This window comes from Ursus americanus, chromosome 21 (assembly GCF_024610735.1).
Source record: "Ursus americanus isolate L20-20 chromosome 21, mUrsAme1.1.p, whole genome shotgun sequence".
NCBI lineage: Eukaryota > Metazoa > Chordata > Mammalia > Carnivora > Ursidae > Ursus > Ursus americanus.
In genome coordinates, this window is record NC_142147.1 from 54,747,000 (window position 1) to 54,769,309 (window position 22,310).

The window sequence follows — 22,310 nt, forward strand, 5'->3', positions numbered from 1 at the left end:
TCCAGGTGATTCTCAGTGAGGCCAGGGGTAAGCACGAGGGCTTCTGGTGATTGTATGAGAGCTGAGAGCAGGCCTTGGCTCAAGGAGAGATAACAGGGTCTCTGCTCCATGAGTCTGGGAGGGTCAGGTCCATGCAGCACACGGTTCCTGTGCTGTAGCTGAATTTGTGGGCACCTGTGGGAGGGGAGCATCCCCACCCCCCAACCTGGAAAGCAGTTAAGGAAAAGTCAGAGATTGATCTCCAAGTAGGAGCTCAGAGTTCTGAATAGCTCCTGACTCAGAGGACTAGGCCGTTTCTGCATTTCACAGTTGTGCCTTCAGGGAAGTTTCTGGTGTAGAGACTCTGTTTGGGGCTTCAGGGGGATTTTTCTCCTGATGCAGCTGTGATTTCTCCACAGCGATCTTGTAAGAAAGAAATCTAGAGGACGAACTGAGAGAGGAAATGGCCGGTTCTCAGGTAAGCCTGGTGACCCAGGAGAGGCTCTGTCATCTTTTTCTCCTAGACTCCTTGCCTTTAGAAATTGCAAATGTTGATTCTTGTAGTTCTGAAGTTTCTCCCTTATGTTTTCAGCTATTTTTATGTTCTTTCAAAAATGATACTCAAGGTCGGGTCTTTAGAACACTTCTCTGTAACCCAGAGCCTTCTCTCCTGTGTCTCCAACCTGGCATCCAATAGGCATCAACAGTTGTCACTTTGAATTAAAGTCCTGCAACTCTTGAAAATATTCCCTTGGTGGCAGATCCAGAGGGGAAGGTGTTGAGTCCAAGATTTCTATTGCTGACGAGGTCTGGTCCTGGGATATCACGGAGGGAAAACATTTCTCATTTAGGTCCCGTCTGGATGCTTGATCAGCTCTGCGTAGCCCGGGAGTGAGAAAATGCTATGATGGCTGTGAGGTCGAGAATAACTTGGAAAGTTCACATTCTAAAAAAGGGGGTGGTGGGTGAGTCTTGGTGTTTAGAATGTGAAAAAGATATCCTGTGTAAAATACACCAGAGGGGCGCCTGGGTGTCTCACTCGGCTAAGCTTGGACTGTTGATTTCAGCTCAGGTCCAGGTTTCAGGGTGCTAGAATGGTACCCCACTTCTGGCTCTGTGCTCAGAGGGGAGTCTGCTTGAGATTCTCTTTCTCCATCTCCTTGTGCCCCTCCCGATCACCTATAAAATATAAATAAATCTAGGGGACGCAGGGTGGCCCAATCCTGGGATCCAGCCCCACATCAGACTCCCCAGTGGGCGGGGAGCCTGCTTCTCCCTCTCCCTTTGCCTCCTTGTGCTCTCTGTCTTCCAAATAAATAAATACAATCTTTTTAAATTTTATTTATTTGTCAGAAAAAGACAGCACAAGGAGAGTGAGCAGCAGGCAGAGGGAGAGGTCTTCCTGCTGAGCAAGGAACCCAATCCTGGAGGCAATCCCAGGACCTTGGGATCATGGCCTGAACTGAAGGCAGATGCCCAACTGACTGAGCCACCCAGGCATCCCAATAAAAAAATCATTAAAAAGAATAAAATATAAATAAATCTTTAAAAATTTAAATAAGAAATGAAATATACTAGCTATTACAGCACATGGAAACTGTGATGTCTCCGTCAGTCAGATGGGGCCCCAAATGTGGGTGGATGGTTAGATGGAAGCCAGTCAAGTGGGCACTGAAAGGAATTCACCTGAGGCCAAACAAAGGCTGTAGAAGTTGATTGAATCCACTGCGAGAGAGCAGCAGGCAGGACAGCAGAGGAGAGGCTGTCTGCAAGGAGCAGTGGGTGGGGGTTTTTCTTAAAAGGGGGAAGGTGAGGTGTTATGGGGACTTCGGGTCTTTTCCCGTTTCTGGTCTCTGTTCCTGGTTGTCGGTAGCCCATTGGTTAGTTAGGGCCTATGGCAATGTTGAGATGGGTCCCCTGTTGGGCCTGTCTGGACTCAGCCTGGGGGTCCCGGGGGGCCCTTTCTCAGTTCCTTTGCTCAAGCCTGCTTGCCTAAAAGCAGCCTCTGCAGAAACTATAGGTGACTGAACTGTGTGTATATCCACTGTGTTTTCATAATTAGATTTGTATTCTGAATTCCTGTCTTCAGACCACAAGAAAACACCAGTGATGCTGTGTCCTTTGGTGTGCCTTAGGCACTAATGCCAATTTGTTTCTGTTCAGCGGATGATAACTTCTTTCATTGGCTTGCTGCTCTCTGCCAGGTTCCTCCCCTGTAACGTTCATATTGTCCCTCTCATCCCTTGTAAGGAACATAATACACTGAGCAATATGCAGAAACTATCACATTTCAGATGTAAACTTCAATCTTCTGAGTTTCTCTTGCTAGTAGTTTTTCTTTTTTTCTTTCTTTTTTTTTTTAACATTTTCTTATTTGAGACAGACATGGAGCACATGCGTGAAGAAAGAGGGAAGAAGGAGAAGCAGATTCTCCACTGAGTAGGGAGCCCAGCTCATGGCTCAATCCCAGGAGACTGAGATCCTGACCTGAGCTGAAGGCAGACCTTTAGCCAACGGAGCCATCCAGGTGCCCCTTGGTTGTAGTTTCTGAGGAGAACAAAGTCAAAAGAAGTGTGGATAAAATTAGATTTCCTTCAACTTCCGATCCATTGATAAATGCCTGAGATAGGCAGAGTATGACATTGCTCAGGGAATTCACAACCTCCTCAATGTTAATGTTTTTTGGAAGCAAAAAGCAGCCTTAGCTTAACAATAGCCAGACCTTCAGGATCCTGAAAATCCTCTCTAACATATGAAAATCCCTTTGGAAACTTCCTTTATCTCTACCCCCGAAATATATGTTGCCATCATCCTTCAAGCAAATGGCTCACTGATAAATATCTGAAGGGTCTCATGACAAAGGTATTACCAGACAGTAAGTGACCTCATGATCACGCCAGTGAGGCCCTCAGGGTCCTGGAAACACGTGTCCAAATTCCTTAGACATTTGTGTTATCCCTCACCCCCTCCCCACTTGAAAGCATATAATCAGTCACTGCTCACAACTTCAGTATAGCTCTTTCAACCTCTGGTCCTCTCCCCAGGCTTTAACACCAAAATTTTTGCACCACAGATACCTCAGCAATTCATTCTTCATCATTCAATCCAGAACCGCAATGTTTCACATCAGAAACATCTCAAGAATTCTTTCTCGACCATTGGCTGCTCTCCCACATCCCAACAGGTTTCAATGGACAAAGAGGGCCTTCCCCTCTGTGTAGTTCATATTCTTGACTTCTGGGAGTGAAAGTTCTCAATCAGGCAGCCCTTCATCCTGTAGGCTTTTATTTTGATTCACACTCATGGCACGGAGAAGGAGGGGTCAGGTCTGGTTGTACGTGGTGACATTAACTTCCTCTTGATCTTAGGGACCACTGTGAACTCTGTCAATGGCCACTTGGTCACTGTGGTATTTCTTGCAGGGACTGCTGACATTTAAGGATGTGGCCATAGAATTCTCCCAGGAGGAGTGGCGATGCCTGAGCCACACGCAGCGGGAACTGTACAGGGACGTGATGCTGGAGAACTACGGACACCTCCTGTTCTTGGGTGAGGATGACTCCTTCCAGATTTCCCAAACCACACTCAGAGTTTTCTTCCTTCCTGTGAAGACTGTCGCTTGGAAGGTTCCCCCGTGAATGCCTAGAATTCAGATCCAGACAGAAAGGGAAATAAGTAAGGTTCTGTAGATGTAGAGAAACATCTTCATGATGTTTCCTTTCCAGCCCTAGCTTCCCCTTCCTGAAGGGAACAGCATCACTTCTGTAGCTGAGTGGCAGTTCTAATCATTTAGTGCCATAGCACGGGACTGCTTACAACTTAAACTGAAATTTCGATTTGTTATTACGGCTGCTACTTGGAAGTGGAGGTCAGGATGTGAACATGGGAAATGCCTCCTGTGTGTTCCAAAGGGACTGTTGGGCAATAGCCTTTGAGAAACCATTTTCTAGATTCTACAATGTCCTCTTCTCTACTGAACACAATCCTGATGGAAAGTTAGAAGAATCTGCAGCAATACTCGTTTTCCTTTTTCCTCATAAACAGGCTTCATTCTCTCAAAGCCAAACCTGATCATGTTTTTGGAGCAAGAGAAGCAGTTCTGGGATGTGAAGAGAGAGACAGTAGGCTTCCATCCGGGTAGGTGGGACTGAATGAGGCAGATGGAGGAGGGGAGGTCCAAGTCTGAAGGAGGAAGGTAGACCTTAAGCAGTGGTTCAAGTAGCTCTCCTTGAATGAAAATCAGTTGGAGACGCCCAGTTTTATTTCTCTCTCTCACGGAGGAACATCTGCTATCCAACATTATCAAGCTCTTACATCTCTAGGGATTCTCCTTCAGCTCCAGTGATGGTCCATCACATGCACAGGGAGGCCAGGAGACTCTCCTTGGAGTGGGAGGTCCTCCTTAATCTGATTGCTTCTCCATTGCTGTGAGGGCCCTGGGGAAATCTCCCTATTTCTGTGCTAAGCCCTGTGTAAATTCTGTTTTTCATCATGAGAGAAGTAGGTCAGGGTAGCTGTGTGCACATTGGGGTTTGGTGCAGAAATTCCTACAACACTAGAGACAGATTTCTAATGTTTTCAGTGTATGCTTTCCCATGTTATGGAGGCTTTAATCTTAACCTTATAAAATTGAGACTCAGTAACTTCATCAAATAACAAAGCACTTCCCTAAAAGGAGGAACTGTACAGTTTCTCTTAAAAAAAAAAGTTTTTTTTTTCCGGATTAACTAAAATAGAAGTTTCCACTCTATGAGCTCCATTTCTCAATGGTGAAATAATGTAATGTCTCTGTTTGTTTCTAGGGTTCCTACATAAATAATGCTGTTGGGGAACTAGCACGTTTAGAGACTCAGAACTTGTAGCCTTTAATAAAGTCTCAGTCATTACCTTATTTTGTAGTAATTGCATCATTTTATAATTCTGTCTTCTAGGAAGTTCTTGTGACTTTGTCATGTGTGTTTTCACTTTCTAATTAGTTATATATGAGATTTAGCTCTGTATTTTTAGATCAAAAGTTCTGATATGACATGGGCATGTGCTTTCTAAGAAGTGAGTTAGATAATTAGTAAAATTCCCATATATAGTTTTTAATGATTTTATTTATTTAAGCGAGACAGAGAGAGAGAGAGAATGAGCAGGGGAAGGGCAGAAGGAGAGGGAGAAGCAGACACCCTGCTGAGCGGGGATCCCAATGTGGGACTGGATCAAGCACCCTGAGACCATGACCTGAGCTGAAGGCAGATGCTTATCAGCACCCCACACACCCCACCCATATTTGAAAAATCCTTTTGTTCGGTAATGTAATTTTACTTCTTGGGAAATTCATCATTAGGTTTTTCTTCTATTTTCCTCAGAATTTAATCCCAAATGTTAATTTCATGTACAGTGTCTATCAGCATATTTTACAGTTTTCATGGTGTTTATTTAGAAATGTAGGTATTCTTTCCTCTGCTTTAAAGAATGGATTATGGCTTTAGATTCTGTGTAGGAGGAGGAATATATTAATAATGTAATACGTTTCTTTCAAGCTTTTTAAGTGCTCATAAAATTTTCATTTACAGCTTTTTATGATCGATTTTAATGAATATTCTTTATCATTTTATGGTCAATGAAGACATGCCAATCAAATGCTAGTTTTTCATGGGTACATGGACACAATTTAGAATTATAGTTATATAGAAGTTTTTCTTTTATGTAATACATCAGTCTTTTTCTTGGGTTACATTTGGTCTTTCTCTGGGTCTTTGCATAACATTAGTTCGTTGTGGATTCGGTTTTACCTGCGTATTTTGTTACAGGACGAGAATTTTCAACTCAGTACATTTCAAGACCATGTGAGTATAACTCAAGAAAGAATGAGCTTTATGCTTTTTGTCAATAAAATTGTGTGTGTGTTTGTCTTGTATTTGTATTATCACACATACACACACTGAGTCCTGCTGGTTATTTTTCTCCTTGGTTAGTGGTCAGTGAGTGTTGTACTATACCCAGATGAGTTGTCATAAACATAGAATTAATTTCATCATGTATTTGCTGGTGGGTTTTTATTCTCTTTGCATGAGAGAAAGACTTTCTTGAATTCAAAATAATTTTGAAACATACCTCTGTATCATGTTTTGGTATTACATTTTAATTGTGCTGTAATAACCATGATATGCCTTGGTACCTTTCTCATTAACTTTTGTGTCTTCTGTATTATCACTGCATACAAAACTCTTCTTCCTGTCTCCACCCCGCACCCACTTTGTTTCCAATATCACAAATTCTATCTTTTATGCTGTGTACTTTATTACTTACACTGATGATTTTTCTACTTTTGTAAAACAAAATTTTGTAGCAGAAATAAATGCATCTGGTATCTAATCCCAGCACTACAGGTTTGTATAATTGTCTAAATCTTTCTGTTTGGCAGAGAGCTTTATGTTCTCATGTGGTTTCAGTTACTGTTTAGACTCCTCTTATTTCATGTAGAGAATGTTCCTTGAACATTTCTTGTAGGACAGGTCTACTGGTAAACATAGTGCGGTTTTTACTTGGGAAAGTCTTCATTTCTGCATCTGTGGAAAACCGCTTTGCCAGGTGAAGTCTTCTTGGTGGCTATTTGTTGGTCTTTCGGTACCTGAGTACATCATGCCATGCCCCTGTTCCTATTGGGTCCGCTGAGAGCCCACTACTGATCTTCTAGGAGCCCTTGTACAGGATGAGTACGTTGCCGTGCTGTTTCAACACTCTCTTCTCACCGGTGATACTTGATAGGTTAATTACGTGTCACTGGGTTCCTGTCTTGACATTTATCCTACTTAGAATTAACCAAGCTCGAATTTGTCTCTTTTTTCCCCATAGGTCACTCTCCTCCTTATGGGTCCCCTTAATGTGCATATTGGACCACTCGTTGGTGTCCCAGGAGTCCCTTAGACTCCATCCTTTTCCACGTATTTCTTTGCTCCTCTCAGTAGAGAATTTAGAAAACGTGTCTTTAAGAGGTTGGATTCTTTCTTCTGCCTCATCAAGTCTGTGGCTGATCCCTTAATGTATTTTTAAATTCAGTAATTATACTCTTCAGCTCCCAATTTCTGGTTCATGGACGTTATACTCTCTGCCTCTTTGGGTTTCCATTTTGGTCATGTGTAGTTTTCCTGATAATGTCTAGGTACCTGTTTTCTCTTCTTCCTCCATGAGTATCTTTATGATGGTACTTTGACTTCTTCATCAGACAATATGTGTATATATTTGGCAATGTACGGTTCTTTATTAGGGCTAGGTTTGGAGATTTATTTTGTTCCTCTGATGGGAACATATTTTCATATTTCTTTGTAAGCCTTGTGATCCTTGAGTGGTATTTGGGAATTTAAGAAAACAGCCTGTGCGCCCACGATTATGGGCTTGCTTCCTTAAGGGTAAGTAATAGCAATTCTGGGGCCTGTGACACATGTTCTGGGCATCTGTCATGTCTGCGTCTGTTGTTTCCCAGTTCAAGAACATGGAGTTACTACTTGAGAACGCGTGGTACCTTCCTCTCCGTCTTCAGCTCTGTGGTCTCGTCCTGGTTCGAGCAAGTGCGCACCCTTGTCTGAGCCGTCACCACACTGCATCCAGACGGTGCTCATTCCCTGTTTTCCACGTGAGGCAGGTGAAAAGCCGCGTCATTGAACCTACAGGTCACTCATTGGTTTCTCTCGGGAGGGGAGGTAGGCGTTTTCTCACAGTGCTGCCATGGAGTGTCCGGGAGGGTGACCAGGGTTGTGGGCAAGTGTCCCAACTTGTCCTTGTCTCCTCGATCTCTGTTCTTCGTTTGTACTTGCCTGGGGGTGCTGTGTTGTCCTAACTGGCTTCTGGAGCATTCTAAAAGGTAATTTGGTCCATTTTTGTCTGCATGGAGGTGCACAGTCCTGGTGGTTCCTATTTCTCCATTCTGTTGCTGTCCTAGGATGGGTATTAGTTTGGTATGTGTGTGAGTATAGTAAGTGGGATGTCTTATTTTCCATCTTCTAGTTGTGTCTTTCCATAACACCTTAGGCATGTTGGCAAAGAAGATTCTTTGCATAGAGTGATACGGGAAGATGTGGAAGCAGTGGCCCTGAGTATTTATACTTAATGAATGACTGGGAAGGAAATCGGGGGGGTTATGAAGGGCAGGAAGGATGTTACGATGGATATAACCATACTGGGACAGTCATAATGAAATCCTGGTGCCAGAAGAGATCAAGTTTATAAATCATTTGGGGGAAAGCCCCACCTAAGTCACTTATATTTGCAGAACAATGTCTTTGAAACCAAGGACCCAAATCCATTTTTTAAAACACAAATTTTCTGAAAGGACATCTGGAAATATTGGGGAATCACCTAGTCCATACTAAATCCTTCAGGTATATTATTAGAAATATTTCCCTGAATAATTAATCTGAAAGTTCGATATTTGAAAATGAAGATAAAAATTCTAAATGTGAAAGATTTGGGAAGTCCTGTTCAGAAGGTTCATTATTTTCCCACGAACATATCATCATCATCCTTCTTGTTCTAAAGCCTCTAATTTTGATAAACACAGGAGGGTCTTTATTGAAATGTCACTATCCAGTAGTTATCACATAATACTTCCTGTAGAGCGAGGTTTTACGTGTTTTGTACTCTAGTGAGGACTCTATCTTCCTTAATTGCAGAGGTCTCACTAATGGAGAGAGAACTACCAATGCAATCAGTCTGTGAAAAATGTTAACCAAGGGTAAAATTCCAGTAGACATCAGAGAACTGTATCTGGAGAACCAGGGTAACGGTAGTCAGTGTGGGGGTCTTAGGAAGCTCAGCTCTCACTGAACATCATTGTGTCCTCCCTGGAGAGAAGACTAGAATGTGTGAGTAACTGTGGCAAAGCTTTTAACTTGTGTTCAAAACTCACACAGTAGCAGAGATTTTATAATTGGAAGAAATGTATAAAATGTGGCCAAACCTTTAAGTACCAGTCAAAACTTACCAATCTAACATAAGACATAGTTGGGAGATGTTTGGCAGATGTAAGATAAAGCGTGACAAGGCCTTTAAGCAAAACTATGAACTTTGTGAACCCCAGAGGGTGCGTAGTGGAGAGAAGCCCTTAATTGTAAAGAATGTGGAAAGGCATTTATTTATTTATTTATTATTATTATTTTTTAATGATTTTATTTATTTGACAGAGACACCCCGAGAGAGCGAACACAAGCAGAGGGAGTGGGAGAGGGAGAAGCAGGCTTCCCGCTGAGCAGGGAGCCCAATGTGGGGCTCGATCCCAGGACCCTGGGATCATGACCTGATCTGAAGGCAGACGCTTAACGACTGAGCCACCCAGGCGCCCCTGTGGCAAGGCATTTAATTCCTAATCAAAACCATTCAACATGAGATAATACATCCAGTTGAGATGCCTTGAAATTGTCAAGAATGCCTGCACAGTCTTTTCCTGGAACTGTACCCTTACTGAACCTCACAGAGAGCATACTGGGTAGAAACCCTAGAAATGGAAAATGGATGCAAGACCTTTGTTTTTAATACGCACGTCAGAAAAAAACAACCCTTGTAAGGCTAAAACGTAAAGGACGTAAATAATGGGTAAACTGTGTAATGGAAAGCAAATCTAACATCAGAGAATTCACAACAGCAAGTAAGTCAAAATCACTTTCAGACATGATTTTTTAAAAAATATTTCAGAGAGAGCACATGAGCAGGGGGAGGGGCAGAGGGAGCGGGGAAAGTATAACCCCTGCTTCCATGGAGCAGGGAGCCTGATGGATACTGGGCTCCACCCCAGGACCATAGAGAGAGAACAACTAGATCACTTTACATTTGAGCTGTGGACAGTGTAGGAATGAAGGGTGTTAACACCTGCACAATTGAACATCTCTATGTGTATTTGAGTCCCCAATACTGAAAACCGTACCTACTTTTCATGGAAGTAGCCTCTTGCTGACCAGAAGCCTTACCCAGAACATTAACAGTCAGTCATCCCATTCTTCGTATGTGGTCTGTGGTATATACCATATCTTTATAATGAAGTAATTTGAGGAAATAAAATATTAAGGTGTCATAATGAAGAGAAAACACATGTACAGTAGTGCCCTGTATTTATGAAAACAAACTCAGCTGTGTAAGTGGACCCTTCTGATCAAAAGCGTGGTATTCAGCAGTTAACTGTATTTGTTCATATACCTGAAAGGATCCAGGGGGAGATGGGTATCTAGCGAGAGATAATTATTTTCAGTGTGTTTCTTTTTTTCTTTTGACTGCATTTGGGATTTTGTACATGCAAATGGATGTCAAAAGAAAGCCAGAGTAGCAAAACTCGTATCAGACAAACTAGCCCTTTTTCTTTTGGTGTTATGTTTATCCTGCTTTGGTATCAGGGTAACGCTGACCTCCTAGAATGGTTTTAAGTGTATTCCTTCCTCTCTTTCAGTATTTGTAAGATTTTCTTTTATTGCCGAGATTTGGATAAAGATTGTCATGAATAGGGGCACCTGGGTGGCACAGCGGTTGGCCGTCTGCCTTCGGCTCAGGGCGTGATCCCGGCGTTATGGGATCGAGCCCCACATCGGGCTCCTCCGCTATGAGCCTGCTTCTTCCTCTCCCACTCCCCCTGCTTGTATTCCTTCTCTCGCTGGCTGTCTCTATCTCTGTCAAATAAATAAAATCTTAAAAAAAAAATTGTCGTGAATGATTTTTTTAAATGTTACTTTTTTTTTTCTTGTATTGAACCATGGCTCACCATCTAATGGCCAGGGGTTCTTCTAATCAACTGCTAATTGAATGAAGTCACTGCAGATATAGTGATAAGCCGTGGCTACAGAATTCTCAAGGACTATTTATAACATTTTACCCTGTGTGTTTCTCGGCTCGTTTCTGTGAACATACAGAACACAAGCCGAGTTTTATGGTTTTGATATGCACAGAATGCCATGTATTATATTAAAGCTAAAGACAGATTTCGGAGTAACAACTAACAAGGAAGAAGCACATGCATGTATGTGTGTGTACCTATATCTTCAGAAGGAAAAGGAATATTGGCTCAAACAGGTCATTTCCAAGTTTGAAAATTGATGATTTCCTAGCAAAAATATTATAGATTCATAATAGGAATAGTTTTCTCTATATTGTGTTGAATTAATGTTTCCTACATCTCCTGTATCTTGGTTTGAGAATCTCCCCGTGCAAATCGTCTCTTGTATATGTGGTATTACTCCTGTAGGATCCACTCTGTTTTCTTTACTCCAGTGTTCATGAACTGTTGCTTGTGTGCGTTGATCAGAGATTTGAAGAATAGTTTCCAGGGAATGACATGGTATTCAAAACTTAATTTAAATATGGGAGTGATTCTCCAGGGAGCATATTAAATTCCATGCAGATTAATTAATTCACTCCTTCCTTTACGATTAGAGAAATAAGATTTCTTTACTTACTGTTGTTTTCCCTTCTTGGAAGTGACATCATCCAAGTTGCTCACTTTACTGTAACGCTTTGATTAGGTAAAATGTGGAGACTTCATGAGTCAGGTTTGTTTGGTTGTTTTTTTTTTTAACATTTATTTGAAGGGAACAAAGATGGGACAGTGCTGGGTGCTGAGTAGATGTTCTAGCTTAGGAAGAAAGCAGTCTTGTATTGGGAGTGATGGTGCAGCTGAAGATAAGAGATGAAACGTGTCTGGGTTGAAGCATTGGCACGAATTCTACACGTGGGCAGAGGACCCCTGTCCACGGCTACACTACTGATTCTGAATCTAGAAAGCTAAATTGTACTTGTTTTCTTTCCAAATCCTCTCCAGTTCTTCTGTCTCCTCATCTCCATTCCAGTGATGTAGGCATCCCAGCTGACCTTCCCTCCAGTGTTTCGGAGACCCCATTGTCACTACTCTCCCGCTCCCACCTAAGCCAGGCAGGCCCTTGCAGGGCCTTAGGAGTAGCTTGGAATGTTCTAATTCAATGGTAAATGGTTGGTAACAGGATCACTTGAGGCCATATCTGAGATTTAAATACATTGTTGTCCCCACTTCACTGGAAGAACAGCCAGAAGCCATCAGTGGGCCACAGGATTAATTTAGCCATTTGGCACTGAGAGAGTTGTGAGGACAGATAAAACATGGTGTTGATACAGTTTGAGAGGAAGATAAGTCCTAGGAAAATGAAATATGCTGAACTCTTGAAATGTGAGGAAAGATCTGGTAGAGAGCTTCCTTTGGTCACTGCAAGGTCTTAGGAAGCTATTTGTGATGAGCAAATGTGACAGAGATGGCGACTTGGGAAATGGGGGGTTTTCTGGGAAGTCGGATCTTTTTCACATGATTTAATGAATTCCCAGGTGGTCCTGAGGACCAGTTGCTTTTGGATGAGCAAGAGAACTGTACTTTTCCAGGCCCACATGCGTGGAGTGGATAACGAGGGGGGGTATTGGATGATGTAAACACTGTGGGCATAGCTTAAAGACGTCACATGACAGAGTCGATGTTGAAGGTGAGGACGGCTGCCAGACCCTGCTCGTGAGAACAGCCAGGTGTGTGCTGTGGTTCCACAGGCATTGGTATCCCGGGAATATCACCCCAACTGAGGTCTGTTCCAGTATAGATGGGCGCCCTCCCAAGGATGCTGACCTGAGGTTGGCAGGGCCCTCCCTCACTTCCACTCAGCCCCGTGATGAGTCTAGACCTGTGCTCTGATCTGTGTGCAAGGCACTGATTTGTTGAGAAGCAAGTCACCAATCACCAGCAGTGACCATTTCTGCTTCAAACAGCCTTCCAATATTTGGGCTAAATGTCCCTCTGTTGTTTCACAGCCCATGCTGTCCCTACAGTCCTCCTGACCTGAGTGGAAAGAGGACTTTTATGAGTTGTAGAAACTGATAAAATTAAGTTGGGTAGCATGGTACACTCACATTGAACATTGGATCAATTGAAGGATAATGATTCATTTTTCAGTAGCTGTTCTGTTGTGGTCAGCAATACCATGAAAAGTCTGATTGTACATACAGAAAAGAAGGTGTATATTTTGTGTTCTGTATACAGTGAGGCTTCCCTCATGCTTAGCAGGGTGGGCCACTGCCCACATCACATCTCCTGAGCAGAGAGTTCTGCAGGGTCTCAGTTCTGGTGGAGTTGATGTCAGGTCTCCTTTCACAAGCAGACTAGAGCGCACCTAGTCAGAACTGGCCACATTCAGGCGAGGCACCAAACACTGCCCACAGCAGGCAAGGAGAGCCTCTGGAGGCCACTGGCCTAAAGGCCATAGCCGGACACATCACTGGCTTTTCTAACATACAGAGGAAGGTAGAGACTTAGACAAAATGCCAAGATGAAAGAATTTCTCCCAAACAAAACAAGCAGGTAAGGGCAAGGCTGGAGATCTAATAGAAACATATAGGAGTAACTTGCTTGATGGAGAATTTAAGACAACAATCATAAGGGTACTCAAAGGGTTGAGAAAAGAATAGCGAGAACTTAACCACAGAGATAAGAGTTAAAAGATAATTGGGGTGCTTGGGTGGCTCACTCTGTTAAACCACTGACTTGATTTCTGCTCAGGTCGATCTCGGGGTCTTGGGATCCAGCCTCAAGTCAGGCTCTGCACTCAGTGTGATGCCTGCTTGCGATTCCCTCTCCGTCTCCCTCTGCGGCTCCCACTCATACCCTTGGATCTTCCTCTGTCTCTCTCTCTCTCTCTCTCTCTCTCTCTCTCTCTGTGAAATATATAAATCTTTTTTAAAAATCAAACCGAGGGCGCCTAGGTGGCTCAGTCCTTAAGCGTCTGCCTTCGGCTCAGGCCATGATCCCAGCGTTCTGGGATCAAGCCCCATGTCAGGCTTCCTTCTCAGCGGGAAGCCTGCTTCTCCCCTCCCACTCCCCCTGCTGGTGTTCCCTCTCTCGCTGTAAATTTATACTTATTTTATATGTATATTTATATAATAAATAATAAATATTATTTGTTTGACAGAGGCGTCTACATTTCTTCCTTTTCTAGTTCTTCTGGTGGAAGCTAATTTGTTTATTCCAACATATTTCTTTTTTTTTTTTTTTAAGATTTTATTTATTTATTTGCCAGAAAGAGAGAGTATGAGAGCTTTAGAGAACAAGCAGGGGTAGCAGCAGGCAGAGGGAGAAGCAGGCTCCCCGCTGAGCAGGGAGCCTGATGTGGGACTCGATCCCAGGACACTGGGATCATGACCTGGGCTGAAGGCAGACGCTTAACAGACTGAGCCACCCAGGCATCCCCATTCCAAAATATTTCTTAACTCCGTATTGTGTAATATTAAAAAAAAAAAAAAAGAAAATGGAAAGTCTAGTAGGGAAAAACTGGCGGAAATAAACAATACTAACAATGGCAAAAAAAAAAAACAGTGAAAAAATTAAAATTAGGGTTTTTTTAGGGATTTCTATAATCATGTCATCTGTGAACAGAGCTAATGTTACCGTTTCTTTTCTAATTTGGATTCCTTTTATGTATTTTTGGTTGCATAATTGTTCTGACCAGAATGTCCAGTACTATATTCAAAGGCAGTGGTGCGGTCACTTCTTTACCTTGTTTCTGAACATAGAGGAGAAGCTTGCAGTCTTTTACCATTGACTAGGTTAGATTTCAGCTTTTCATACATGCATGGCCTTCAGTAGGTCGAGGGTTTTCCTTCTCTCTCTACTCTGTTTGTAACATGACATACTGTCCAATATGCCCATATTTGTATTCTTTCTCACTTAATATGATCATATCATTTTTGATCTTCATTCTGTTAAAGGGGGCTCTTCCATTTATGGTTTTCCATATGTGGAAACACCCATAATTCCAAGACACTTTCCCCTTTGATTACCTTGTAAAATGGGGAAATTTCCTTTTGATTCAGTTTGCTCTATTTTATTGTGAACTTTGAGTGAATATTCCTCACAGGTTGTAGTCTGTAACCTTTACTTGTCCTGTCTTCCTCTGGCTTGGATAACCTGGTAATGCTGGTACCCCAGAGAGAGTGTTTTGCTAATTTCTCTTATCTTCACCCCTTGGAAATGTTTGAGGACATTTGAAGTACTTTTTCCTTAAACGTCTGTTTGAATATCCGTCGAATTCATCTGGCACGTAGTTGTTCTTTGTTAAGAGTTCGTTGTTGTTGTTGTTGTAGTTTTTAATTCCTCTTTCATTCTGCTTTGTGGTTGGAGATAAGTTCTGATTTTTTTTTTTAATTTCTGAATGATGGAGTCTAAATTGTTACACCTTTTTTGAAACTTATACTCATCTTTTGGTATCAGTTTGTGGGCACTGATTATCCATCATCTCCTCTTATAATTACTTTTATTCCTATGGTCAGTTATACTGTGTCTGCTTTAACTTCTTCACCTCTTGTTTTAGTTGGTCTTTTCTCTTTTATTCTTAATTAATTTACTTAATGGGCTGTCAATGTTGTTGATCTTTCCTGACAAACAGCTATTCCTATTGTTGATATGTTCCTATTTTTACTATATCCTATTTTGATCATTTCCCTTTTCTGTTTAAATATCCATTGTTCTACTCATTTTGGGCTCATGTGACACTTTTCCTGATTATTAGAGATACAGGAAAGTGATTAGTGCTATGACCATGACAATATCACAGAATTATCTATTAGGGTATGTGGTCAGTACGTTGTGTGCAATGTTATGTGTCCATGGAGAAGTGAAGTCCTGATGATTCCTTCTCAGGCATCTTGCTGACGTTGTCTGATTGCCGGGAAGCTTCTGTATTAGAGTCATCCGTATATTCATCTGAAAATAGTAAGTGCAATGGTTTTACTTTTATTTGATATCTTTCAGCTATATCTTCACATGACACCCAGAGTTTCCTGCTAACGCCAAGCATACAACGTTATTCCCAAAAAGTATCAATGCATAGATACAAAAATAGTGCTGCTGAGATTTTACCCTTAAGTACAGACTGGGACAATGATGGGGACAGTGAACGACATCATAGATTTCCTGGAGGATGGACCCAAACCAAGGCAATTGCCCTTCATAAGAATCTCACTGTCCCAAACGGTGAAGGATATAAAACATTGTGGAAAACCTCCCTTCTTAAGTCAACTGTTTCTGCAAAGCAGTGTGTTTCTGGAAGCAAAAGCTCCAGTCAAATATTCAAACGTACATGTTTGTGGACAGACAACTTGGAAAATCTGGAAAGTTACCTAGTCCGTGCTGAAAATGATGATTTGAACCATTTTGAGAAGAGGATTGGCTTGACCCTCCAATCAAAAATTTCTGATAATCGGAGATTGAGAAATGAACAAAGTGCTAAGGTGGGTCCATATGAGAGGTGCTTCACCAAGGGGTCAACCCTACAGAGTGACCGGAGCCCTTTCAATGGAGACAGAAGTGCTCAATGCAGTGAATCTGAGAAAACATTTAACCAGGGCTCCAGTGTTCATAGATGTGTGAGGACTGGGTTTCCAGAGAACCATTATGAATGTCATAAACCTGGGGAAGGCTTTACTAAAACCTGTAACCTTGTTATACATAAGAGTCTCCCTTTGGGAGAGAATCCTCATGAGTATAATGAATGTGGGAAAGCTCTTAACCAGTCCTCCAGTTTTGGTGATGATCAGAGAATTCATGAGGGAAGAAACCCATTGAGCTGTAATAAACCAGAGACAGTATTTAGTCAATCATCAAGACTAAATATAAATAAGATCATCCCCAGGGGAGAGAAAACTTATATTTTTAAGGAATGTGGTAAATCCTTTGACTGCCACTTAACACTATCTCAACATCAGCAAATGCATACTGGAAAGAAAATATACAAATGGGAGGAATGTGGTAAATCCTTTAAGGACTGTTCATCAGTAAATGGACATAGGCAAATCCATACTGGAGAGAAACCTTACAAAAGTAAAGAATGTGGCAAAGCCTCTACATTGTGCTCACCCCTTCCTGGACATCACATAATTCATTCTGGAGAGAAATCTTACAAATGTAAAGACTGTGATGAGGCCTTTAACCATCTCTCAAGTCTTAATAGACATCACCGAATTCATACTGGAGAGAAACATTACCAATGTAAAGAATGTGGCAAGGCCTTTAAGAGGCTCTCAAGCCTTCGCCAACATAACAGAATTCATACAGGAGGGAAACCTTACAAATGTCAAGAATGTGGCAAAGCCTTTTACAAGCCCTCACACCTTGCTGAACATCACAGAACTCATACAGGAGAGAGACCGTATAAATGTCAAGATTGTGGAAAGGCCTTTAACCGGCGCTCACACCTCACTCGACATCGCAGATTTCATACTGGAGAGAAACCTTACAAATATAAAGAATGTGCCAAAGCCTTTAACTCATTCTCAACCCTGACTCAACATCACCAAAGGCATACTGGAGAGGAAACTTACCCATGTAAAGTTTGTGGCAAGGCCTTTAAGTGTCCCGCGGACCTTACTCAACATCGCAGAATTCACACAGGAGAGAAACCTTACAAATGTCAAGAATGTGGCAAGGACTTTAAGTGGCCCTCAGAACTTACTCGACATCACAGAATTCATACTGAAGAAAAACCTTACCAATGTAACGACTGTGGCAAGGCCTATAAGTGGCCCTCAGACCTTACTCACCATCGCAGAATTCATAGTGGAGAGAAACCTTACAAATGTCAAGAATGTGGCAAAGCATTTAACAAGCCCTCAGAACTTACTGAACATCACAGAATTCATACAGGAGAGAAACCTTACAGATGTCAAGATTGTGGAAAGTCCTTTAACAGTCCCTCACGCCTTACTGAACATCACAGAATTCATACTGGAGAGAAACCTTACAAATGTCAACAGTGTGGCAAGGCGTTTAACCGGCACTCACACCTCACTCGACATCAGAGATTTCATACTGGACAGAAAACTTACAAATGTCAAGAATGTTCCAAAGCCTTTAAATCATGTTCAAACCTAACTCAACACTACCGAATGCATACTTCAGAGAAATCTTACAAATGTAAGGAATGTGGCAAGGCCTTTAAGAGGCTCTCAGCCCTTAGTCAACATCACAGAATTCATACTGGAGAGAAACCTTACAAATGTCCAGAATGTGGCAAGGCCTTTAACAGTCCCTCACACCTTACTGAACATCACAGAATTCATACTGGAGAAAAACCTTACAAATGTCAAGAATGTGGCAAGGCCTTTAACCGGCAGTCACACCTCACTCGACATCACAGAATTCATACTGGAGAGAAACGTTAAGAATGTCAAGAATGTGCCAGAGCCTTTAAATCATGTTCAACCGTGACTCATCATCACCAGATGCATACTGGAGAGAAGCTTTACAAATGTCAAGAATGTGGGAAGGCCTTTAACAGTCCTTCAAACCTTACTCAACATAGAATTCATACTGGAAAGAAACCTGACAATTGTAAGGAATGTGAGAAAACATTTAAGGACTGCTCACCCCTCATGCCTTAGCAGAGATTGCATACAGGAGAGTCACTATACAAATGTAAAAATAGTGTCCAGCCTCTCAGTGGAAGTCCCGACTTACTTAACTTCATAGTTATCATATAGGAGCAAAAACATGTGAAGAAAATAGACCAGCCTTTTCTTGAGTTCAGTCCTTACTCAGTATCACAAAATGCATACCAGACTCAGACCCTTAGAACATAATGAATGTGGAAAGACCGTCATTTTAATACACACTAGAGCAAACACCAGAGAGTGCGTTCAAGGAAGTAAATTAATAGATATCAGTGTTTAGAAAATTATTTAATTGAACATCAAATGCCAATAAATGTTACAGAAATCAAGGAAAAAGAATACATTATTCACTATTCAGACATGACTCTGTATGAAACTAGTTATATGGAAAAATCAAACTTAAACACTTAGAAAATGTATATGCCATTATGTTTCAACAGATCTAGTGGATGGACTTTTACATATGTCTAAGTAATGTCGATATCTGCTTTTTAATTTTTTACATCGACCCTACTTGAGATTTGTGATTTACAATATTAATATTTTACTCTGAAATCACTTCAGAAAATTCTTTCATTTCTAGTGTGTAAGACCATGAGGCTGATTGTTGCTACATCAAAGATACTAGACACCCCGCTACATTCGGTGGGACTCCTGTATCCCTAATTTTCCATGGAATATGAAGGACAGTATAATATATAACGTACGAAGTCAATCTCAATGGAGATGCTGCTTATGGTTATAACACTGATGTAAGTTACCATGAAATCTGTGTTCAGAACACATACTTCTCGATATATCAAAACTAGAGAACTTCCTCCGATTAGAAATACAAGGTTTTACTAATTGTTCTTTAAGGAAAAGGAGGTGGCAGTTTAGTAAACTACCCATGTATCTTCATAAGTGCAGTCCTTAGAGAGTATGACTTGATGTGGTTGAAAGGAAGAAATCCTGACAGATAACTGAAAGAGGAGAGCTAACTCTTCCCTACAATGCCATGCAGTTGTACATACACGTCTTAAGAATGACCTCGGTCTTGAAGTGGATGGAAATCAGTACTCCCACGTTTTTCTAACAGAATTCGAATGCTTTTTCACGTGTGTATTCTGTATTTTGAATGGTGATAATAGACTGGATTTGAAATGCATAACTTAGTCTTTGTGTGAACTTAATACATTTTCTTTTATTTTTAAATAATATTTATTTTGTTAGTTACCACACAGTACATCCCCAGTTCTTGATGCAATGTTCCATGATTCATTACTTGCATATAACACCCAGTGCACCATGCAATATGTGCCCTCTTAATACCCATCACCAGCCTTAATACATTTTCATTAATAAAACTTACTGGGTTTTGGGGCACCTGGGTGGCACAGCGGTTAAGCGTCTGCCTTCGGCTCAGGGCGTGATCCCAGCGTTATGGGATCGAGCCCCACATCAGGCTCTTCCGCTATGAGCCTGCTTCTTCCTCTCCCACTCCCCCTGCTGTGTTCCCTCTCTCGCTGGCTGTCTCTATGTCTGTTGAATAAATAAATAAAATCTTTAAAAAAAAAACTTACTGGTTTTTAACGTATTGACATGGATGCGTAATGAATGATGTGTATCCTACCTCCAGTGTTAACCTCTCTCATTTAAGGTTGTAGGTGACTTTTGGAATCAATCACCTATTTGGTAATGGAGTAGAATAATATACCTAGGAATCCATTTGCTCTGGTCTGAGGTTTAAGTGATGTGTGATTATCTTTGCCTAGTCTGTCATGATTTTCTCCTCTTTGTGAATACCAGGATGTTAGTACAGGTATATTACAGAGGTATGTCACGTGGAGGTATTGTTGAAGTCTTAGCTGACATACTCCATCATCCTGGTTGGCATCATTCTGTGTAGCCACTAGTTTCGCAGGGGCCTTGCACTGACAGGAGTCCTTCTCACTGTGCATTCCCGAGACAAAGCGCTACAGTCACAAGTTAAGGGAACTTCTGATACGACATCTGCAATCCATCCTTGTGAGCCACCGTCTCTCCTTTCCCCCTATGCTTTCCCTCCCCTGTCCCTTAGAGAAGACCCCCACAGAGCTTCCCTAAACCTGTTGTAGTTGGAATGGCATGTTCTGGACTTAGCCTTGGGACTCTAAAGCACTGCACTGTGGCCCCAAATTAACGTATGTGCCCCACTTCGTACACTGAGGTGTTGTTTTGATGTGTCTGTGAAGTACACATGCGCATATGACCACGCTGCGTGTGTAATAGATACCCCCTAAGAAAGAGACATCTATCCCAAGAGGAGTGATATGGTAGCCCAGGTAAGAGGTAGAAAATATCTAAGATGAAGAACGAGCATGTGGAGGAGGACAACTGTCCCAAGTTGCCCAACTGACTCCCTGGATGTAGGAGAAGAACTTCTGCTTGTTTCGTGTCCTAGTTGTCTCCACATCTCCAGTTGTATTTTCCTCATTTTGGTTTCCAGCTCCATAGGCACCACAACCGTTCTTTTTTGCCCGTGTTGTGGAGACAGTGTCCTCAGTAAAAGCTTAATAGCGATTAGAGAGCTGGAAGGCCAATGGGTATGTATTCGGATATTGAGCATGGGGATGTGGGATGTGAATCTATGTAAACTTTGATGAAGGCAGCGTCCTTAGAGAAGACCTATTAAAAGGAAATGTAAAGAAGTCTTTGCAATGTGGGGAGGGACCCAGACGTGGCTCCCTTTAGTGACTGCAAAGGCAGAGACAGCTCTTGGTGGTGTCCTCTGATGAATACGTGTCATGGGGAAAACGAACTGGCAAATGTGGGTTTCTCGGGACTAGGGAAGTCCTGCTTTATCTTGAAGATTTGATTGATCTCCTGTGTCTTACTGAGGACTAACGCTGTTGGATGTCAGTGATGACTGTATTTTCCCAGGCCTAGGCCAGTGACAGGGATGGAGGAGGGTACTGGATGATGCAGCCATTTGAGCATAGCTCTAAAGTGTCACCTGGTATCATGTTGGAGATGAGGACACCTTCTGGACCGTGCCATAGACCGTTTCGGCAAGTGTGTGCAGTGGTTGCCCCCAAGCACTCGTGTCCCAGGTAGGTAACCCCAGGCAAGGTAAGATGCACTGTAGTTGGGTGACCTTTCAGGGAAGCTGCTTTGCTGCTGTGCAGGACCTTCCTCTCTTTCTTCAGTGCCGTAATGAGTATAGTCCCAGGCTCTGGCTCTTTGCATGGCTCGGAGTTGTTGGAGGAGCAATTCAGCAGTGAGAGGCAGTGAGCATTTCTGCCTCAAACAGTCCAGCCCATGTTCATTGACTCCTCCATGAGTAAAGAGGATAGATAGATGTATATGTTGAAGGGAGTATGTATCACCCTAAAAGGAATAAAATCTTGCCTTTGGCAACAATATGGATGGAGCTAGAGAGTATTCTGCAAAGTGAAATAAGTCAAAGAAAGAGAAGCATCATATGATTTCACTTGTATTTGGAATTCAGAAAACAAAGCAAGTGAGCCACGGGAAACAAAAAAGGCAGAGGCAAACCAAGAAGCAGACTCTTCACATTAGAGGACAAGCTGATGGTTGCTAGAGTGGAGGTGGGTAGGTGGATGCGTTCAGTAAGTGATGGGAGTTAAGGACTGGCCCTGTGATGAGCACAGAGTGTTACATGGAATTGTACAATCACTATTTTATTTTTTATTTTATTTTATTTTTTAAAGATTTTATTTATTTATTTGACAGACAGCCAGCGAGAGAGGGAACACAAGCAGGGGGAGTGGGAGAGGAAGAAGCAGGCTCATAGCAGAAGAGCCTGATGTGGGGCTCGATCCCGTAACGCCGGGATCACGCCCTGAGCCAAAGGCAGACGCTTAACCGCTGTGCCACCCAGGCGCCCCAGCAGTTGTTTTATTTTAAGAGAGAGAAAGCATACCTGTGACGGGTGG

General features: G+C 42.1%; 1 protein-coding gene across 1 annotated transcript; it reads left to right on the plus strand.

The window, feature by feature from the left end:
• The first annotated feature begins 288 nt into the window (after nucleotides 1-288).
• On the plus strand, nucleotides 289-18,338 carry LOC123787033 (uncharacterized). The gene is given in 5 exon segments (XM_087871141.1): nucleotides 289-457; nucleotides 3,402-3,528; nucleotides 4,024-4,116; nucleotides 15,758-18,301; nucleotides 18,304-18,338. Coding segments are annotated over 5 exon segments (2,814 nt in total). The 5' UTR covers nucleotides 289-442.
• Nucleotides 18,339-22,310: the final 3,972 nt, after the last annotated feature.